General features: G+C 44.6%; 1 protein-coding gene across 1 annotated transcript; it reads left to right on the top strand.

Moving 5' to 3' along the window:
* The first annotated feature begins 1,956 nt into the window (after positions 1–1,956).
* LOC127336003 (uncharacterized) lies at positions 1,957–4,882 on the top strand. The gene is made up of 3 exons (XM_051362743.1): positions 1,957–2,371; positions 2,535–2,755; positions 4,066–4,882. Exons 1-3 carry the CDS (start codon positions 2,071–2,073, stop codon positions 4,660–4,662), a joined length of 1,119 nt encoding a protein of 372 aa, XP_051218703.1. The 5' UTR covers positions 1,957–2,070; the 3' UTR covers positions 4,663–4,882.
* Positions 4,883–7,446: the final 2,564 nt, after the last annotated feature.

Raw genomic sequence — 7,446 nt, 5'->3', positions numbered from 1 at the left:
AAGATTAGGAAGAGACCTGCTTCAGTGGTCCATGCAAAACCAAACTCGTGTAACTCAGAGGGGTAACAACAAATCTCAGCAAACACACCATCCACAGCTCCGGGTGGCACCCGCCGGGTATGGAGGCGGGTTTGCGACCTCCATACCCGCCTCCGCCACCTCTCCCCGCCACCTCCACCCGCCTCCATACCCGCCGGCGGGTCCTAAACTCCACCAGACCCGCCCCGTGACGGGTACCCGTGACCCGATGGGTACCCATGAACAGAAATCAACTAACTTTATTACAGTATATTTAGACATTACAGATTCAGAATACACATCAATTTCGTTCTCAAATGGATCAATTATTAGAAGTAGATACTCTAATGATCAAAATAAAAATAAAAAGACATGATGTGCATCGCCGTCGGAGGAAGGTTGTCAACCCCGCAACCACCAGAGGCAAACCGGCGCGCTGCACTGCTACCCTCGCTCCTTGCGCTGGAGGAAGCCTAGCCGCGCCCCGCTCCAAGGCGGCGGGATCTGACGATGCGGGGCATCCGCTGCAAGCGGCGACGGTGGCTCTGCCTGGTTGCTCCCTTCCTCAATCTTGAAGTCCTACACCGGCACGGGCCGCACGGCCTCCATGGCGTCGGCGGCCGAGAGGAACCAGAGGGTGGAGGGGGGAGAGTAAGGACTCAGATGTGCGGCAAGTGCCTGGTGCGGGCAACGGCATGGCCTTCATGGCGTCGGCGAACGGGAGGGCGCAAGGTGGAGGGGAAGAGCAAGGACTCTAAGGTGCCTGATGCGGGCGGCGGCGGGGTGAGAGGAGAGGAGAGGGTTAGGTCTGTGCGGGGTGGGAATTGGGATGGGAAATGGATAAATAGAATTAGGGTTTGGGCTGGCCGGTGGGGTGGGTGACTTAAGTTTCCCTTTACACAATGACAGGTGGGATCCACATGTCTAAGGCGGGTCTACGGGTTGACGGGTATGGGTTTCATACCTCCATACCCGCCTCCGCCAGACCCATTGGGTCAGATAATTTACCATTAAGGGACCCATGGAGTTTTTTCTCACCATACCCTCCTCCATTTGAGGCGGGTACCCACCGGGTTAACGGGTGGCGGGTACCCATTGCCATCCGGATCCACAGCGAAGAGGTATCGGCAAATCTCGGTCTTCTTTTTGTTCTAAGAAGAGGTGAGTTTCAGAGGGCGCGGGCCACTGAAGCACATGCCAATTAGGAAATGTTGCATCAATTATTTTAAAACTAAGACGACTTTTTAGCATATATCACCACTGAACCAACATCTGATTATTTTTACCAAAGATTTCATTCTTTTTTCACGTGCTAGGCATTCTCAAAAAGGCGTCCCAGATGTTATCTGGTTCAAATAGAACATCTATGCATGTTCTTTGCGAGCAAACAAGGAAAAAATGCCTTGAATACTTTAAAACTAAAACCCACTTTTCTTCATATCTTCATATTTATAAGATTAGAGTTTGCGGTGGTTTTTCCCTATCGAAAATTGCCTCCTCAAGTCCTATAAATTAATTTCGACGGTTATAATACATTCCATTATATGTAGTAGACTAACTTATCACCATCTTTTGATTAGTTTATTTGGTTTGTATATATTTTGAGATAACATCTTATTTGCACAAACATGGAACTACAATAAGTAGATGAGATAAGTATTTAAAAATGTGATAAAAACATTTATGCCAATGCAGAGCTTTTTAATTTCCGTAGCAACGCACGGGCATTCAACTAGTATATATAGATTGTTCTAAAAAAAAACTAGTATATATAGATTTTTTTTTGTTGAGATAACTAGTATATATAGATTACAAGTCAATATTTATACTAGTATTTTTTAGGTAACGAATCCTTTGTCCGAAGCGTGGCTGGGCCGAGGATGAGCCCAACCCGATGGGGGTCGCCGGCCTGCCCTGGCTATTTAGGCTATCCAACCGCCCGCCCCGAGCCCGAGGATACAAGAGGAGAGGGACGCTAGGGTTTCATCGCAGAAAAAAGCAGCGGCGAGGGTTGCGAAAACTACCCAAGGTGCGTGCCATAGTGAGATTGAGATGGATTCGAACAAGGGGAAAGCCAAGGTGCAGATGGATGCGGAGGCGACAATCAAGGGCACGGCAGCTGGGAAGGGGGTGACACATCAAGAGCGGAAGTCGAAGAAAAGGGTAGCTGCGACGAAAAAGAAGGCGGATGAACCGATTGTGAGGAAGATGATGGACAGCACAGTGAAGGTAACGCGGCGCCCGGCGCCAGAATACAAGTTGACAAGTCCTGTCTTCGAGGAAGATCGCAGCGAGTTCAACGGCATGTGGATGCAAACATGGGGCGATCTGATCAAATCCATGGATGAAAAAAGTAAGTACTCTACGAATTGTGTTTCTTAACTTTCTTCTTCTTATTAGATGGATATCTGTCTAATAATATTCTTATCCTATGGATGGAGGAGGTAGCTAGATACCAAAAATTGGTGCATCGAGTCCCAATCGAAATCTCACATGAATAACTACATGTGATGCAGCGACTATCCGCAGCGTGCGTTATGCGGATGTTGATTCCCCAGAGGTGCCCGCCGGCCCCATCGACACTCTGCAGTTCTTCGAAGTCAAAATCTCAGAGATCTCAGGTTTAAAGTGGCCACTGCAAGTGTATGGTTTTGTCGCCGCACGTGATATGGTGGATTACAAGCGCAATATGATCTTCGAGCGCGAAAGGGATAACTGCCAGATCATCAGTGAGGAGGTTCGTATCGTTGCCTTGCTAACCCCTTGTCTGTACTTAGATAATTATTACTGTTTGGTCTGGTCTTCAGCTGAGTCTTCATACTTAACTGATAGTATTGTTGTTGATTTGAGTTTGAATACCTTTGTGGCTTTAACCATAATGGCTAGTAGTAATCCACATAGCAACCCAGACATATTAGCTTGCAAAATACAAGGTACAAATTTCATGCGTAGACTAACAAAACTGTGATTAAACACTTTCGAAAATGCATTGTATAAACTAATTCCTGATGCAACCTCTGAGTTAGGCTTGTTTCAATGAACATCTTAGCTCCTGTAAAGTCTACAAGGAAATTTTACGGTAGGAACAACTCTAGCGATTGGACGGGAATGAATAGTAACAGTAGCTCATATCTGAGCTATGAACATCATATGTGCTTGCCATCATCAGTAATTCAAATACTAACTAAATCACCTTGAGCTGGTATTTCCAAGTTAGGAAAAATAGAACTCATAATAAACCTGAATTTTAGTCATTATGGGATTTGATTAATTTGCAGTTATGTTAACTGTGCAGTTAGAACGAAGATTTGGTTGGCTCAACTTAAATCATGATCTGTTTAGATGGGAGAGTGTAGAGGGTTACGGTTAAGTGTATCCAACTATAATTTTTTCACTTATATGGCCAGTACATATGCACATGGAACAAAAATAAAAATTTGGTAACCAAATATGATTCAAAGCCACATCCATAAGTGGATAATCTCAGTTGGAGAAGTACATGTAGGACATACTTCTAAGGAAATTATCAATTTCTGAAAGTAAATGGCATAATAAAAGTAAACAACCAGGAGATCAGATGGCAGTCAACCTTATGATTCTGAATTCCCTCTTAAGTTTGTGATTTCATAACCTGTGTCTACGTCTTCTAGTCCGGAAGTTCTTGTCTGGGTGAAGTCTCCATTCTTTTTCAATGTCAACTTGGTTACCTGATTCTTGACTTCTTTCTTGATAAGTCCAGGCCCTTTACTCCAAGAATGCTCCTTAAGTTGACTTTTGAGGCTATTGCATTCCTTGGCTCCGATTTTTGTATCTGACTGTTGTGTCTCTTGTAAATTTGCTTTAAAAGGTTTTAGCCTTGTTTTGAAAGTACTTTTTTCAAGCCACAGATGTCGATTTGAGTTATTCTATAATTATGTTCCCCTTATGACTTGATCACATATCGATGGACACTTAATTTATCAGAATATAAGTTACTTCTTGTGTTCCACTTTAGTCCGGTCAAGGGTTTTAAGATACTAGTATTTACTTGATTAATTTTGCATGCAGTTTCCATACCTAACACTGACTGGTCCTGCACGAGCTGTTGTGCTGGTTGATCCCGTGTACTTTGAGGTTGACCTTAGAGTGAAGGGAACTGGGCAATCTGAGGATCAAGAGCTAATCTTCATAGCTAGTTCGTTCAGGAATATTCATCCGCTTGATTCATCCATCTTTAAATGTGTCTACACCAGCAATATCAGTACACTGGAGTTGACATTTGGCCACATCATTAGGTCAGTAGAGGCCTCAGTCAGTATGAAAGTCATCAATGGGTCATGGCCAGATGGTTTCAGAGGTTCTTTTGCTGCAAGAACTGCCAGTATAAATGACATGTCAATTGGGCTTGTTTATATCGGTGATAATTTTAAGCTGCCTCTTGCTGATGATGGTGAGATCAAGCTTCACCGCCATGTTGTTTGTGCTGAAATTAAAGATGGAGAGCATCTGGAAGTTTCTGTCAGTGCGTTTGGTCTTGATGGTCAACTATTAGAAGACGGTCTGTATTTTACACCTCAGAAACGTGGTAAACTCAAAGGTACACTTAATGTTAGTTCCTGTGAGATTGAGGTCACTGTTACCTGGTCCCTTATCAGGTGGTGCTAAGAGGAATCTGACTTGACTCGTGTCTGGGCGAGTTGGCTGTCAAAGTTATATATGTTTGAAGTGTGTTATGTTGTATTAGCGTAACGACAATGCATAATAGTACATAATGTAGCTTGTATGGACAAAAGTTGGATATGTTGTCGTTAAGTATTTTAAGTTGAGCAAATCTGTATTAAAAGTGGCTTTGATTTGAGTTTGGTACAGCCAATTTGCTGGTTCAGCTTCTGGTTCCAATTTCTTGGGATAAATGCTGAAATCTGAAGCAATACAGGTTTCAACCCCAATCAATGTGTTTTTAGATAAACTGGTGCAACTTTATTAACAAGCACTCTGGTGCCATCATGCAGCTGTAGGAGGTGAACAAAATGCCCATCTTGGTATGGTGTAAAAATATTAAAAAAATCGGTCATTCTACAATGCACTGGCGTTGCAGGTTCCTTTCCGGGGGTCACTTCTCCGTCAAAAGCATCTCCAGCGGATGGCCTAGAGGGATAACAAATAGATTTTGCCCCTTTAAATGGCAACTATCTGATCCCTAAAACGGTTTATAGACTCGCCGTATTTGTATCTGTCGAGTATAGTGAGGCTATCTATCCTATAAGATGGTCTCCCAACAGCCACCTTGAGACCGGTAAAAGGAAAACCTAGCAAGGCCATACCTTTTTCTTGCGCATCCCGCTTGATCTTGGTGATGATACTTCAAGCTCCACTTAAGATGGAATGCCTCGCTTGATCATTGTTGCTTCGTGAAGACTCACAAATGCTCCCCCATACACCATGATGGGATAGCTTCATTGATGCACATCTTCACATGTCCATTATCACCAAATGGATCGCAAACTTCAAGCATGATATCTTCGATATGCTCATCTTGAACTTGCCCTTCTCAACCTTGATGACATCCATACTTGATGTCATCCTCACATGAGCTATATGAGATCATACTCTTGATGCATGTCAATGGCAAGATACCTAACCCACATAGACAACACAAATGCACATATATAGTAGTTTAGCTCATGAAGCATAATTGACAGGGCTTACCATACCACAAGATCACATGATCAAAAGTCGTACACTCTTTATGATTCATGTATTGACCAACTTGAATTCAATCTTCACTCTTAGTCTTGGTCAACCTTGTATCTTTTCAAATCGATCATCTTGATGCCAAAACCAAATGTATATAAATCAATGTTTATGGCATCCACACTTGAATCCAACACATGGACTCCAAGCAAGACCTATGAAACATTCCTTCATATAAAGACAATGAAAACATTAGTCCATAGAGGATTGTCATTAATTACCAAATACACTCTTAGGAGCAATATACCCTTACAGTGGTACCTCAATCCCCGTCGTGTGCCGCGCGAGGGATGCGAGCTCCACTAGGAGATCCGACGCCGCCGCTTCATCCTGCCGCTAGATCTGAGCGAAGATCTGGCCTTCGCCCTCGCATCCTACAACTGGTCCACATTCGGGACCTAGGAATTCCACCCGCGCCGCCGTGTGGGTTACTTCGACGATGGCGACTTCTTCATTGAGAAGGACGAAGGCGAAGTCCACGACGACTTGAAGTAGGAGGAGAACTCCAACCAGCAGACCTCGCGGAGGAGGCCATCGAATTAGCCATCGCCTAGAGTTAGCTCGACTAGCTTGCTCAGTGGGATGGCCTAGCCGTCCAACTGTAGGCGTCCGAGCAAGCCCAAGGGAGGCCAATGACTCCTCTGACGCCTCCTCCAGCACCAGCACCTCAGTAGCCTCTGCACTGGCCGTGGCCTTGGGCGCCTTCGGTCTTCATCGACCTCGTCGACGACGACGACAAGTAGGTAGCCATGGCGGGGCCCTTAGTTAGCTAGGGTTATTTTCTAGCCTTTTTAATTTATTTTCGACACTATGTAAATTTGTCCTATTATAACTCGAAAACTGGATTGGATAAAAAATGTGTTAGGCCACATGGCCTACGCCCGACCCAAACGGGCATACCAGCCAAGGTGGCCAATTTGGTGTCTGTGGTCCAACCTAAACGACACTTTTCGTGTCCGAAATGGGTTAGACTGTTGGAGATGCCCTAAGCATACAACCCACCGATGGACAGGGGACCAACATGTGAGTGCATCTTCTTCCTCCTTTTTTTTTTGAGAAACACAGTACAAACGTAGACGCTCACATACACGCGCATACACTCACCCCTATGAACGCACACACGCACACCCTACCCCAATGAGCACCTCCGAAAGACTGAGCCGGCGGATTGGATCTTGAAATTGACGAAGTCACCACAGGCGCCTCGCTGTCGACGGGAACGTCGTCTCCCACTGAATGAATATTCCGCCTTTATGAGACACACAGATGTCAAATCTAGGGTTTGAACTCTGGTGGGCTGGGGGTACAACCACCCTCCTAACCACCCAACCTCAGGTTGGTTCTCCATCTTCTTCCTCCTTATCCATGCTCCTGTCCCAATCCCGTGCGTCCGCCTCGGCCGCAGTCGAGCTCCCCCTCCCTTCTCCATTGCGGTGCAGACCTCCTCCGACCTAAGGATGGATATGTTGAAGGAGATATGCCCTAGAGGCAATAATAAAGTGGTTATTATTTATATCTTTATGTTTATGATAAATGTTTATATATCATGCTAGAATTGTATTAACCGAAACATTAGTACATGTGTGATATGTAGACAAACAAGAAGTCCCTAGTATGCCTCTTAAACTAGCTTGTTGATTAATGGATGATTAGTTTCATAATCATGAACATTGGATGTTATTAATAACAAGGTTA

This window comes from Lolium perenne, chromosome 2, assembly GCF_019359855.2.
Source record: "Lolium perenne isolate Kyuss_39 chromosome 2, Kyuss_2.0, whole genome shotgun sequence".
In the NCBI taxonomy this organism is placed as follows: Eukaryota; Viridiplantae; Streptophyta; class Magnoliopsida; order Poales; family Poaceae; genus Lolium; species Lolium perenne.
The sequence above is the reverse complement of the archived record's forward strand: the minus strand, read 5'-3'. Positions and strand labels throughout refer to the sequence as shown.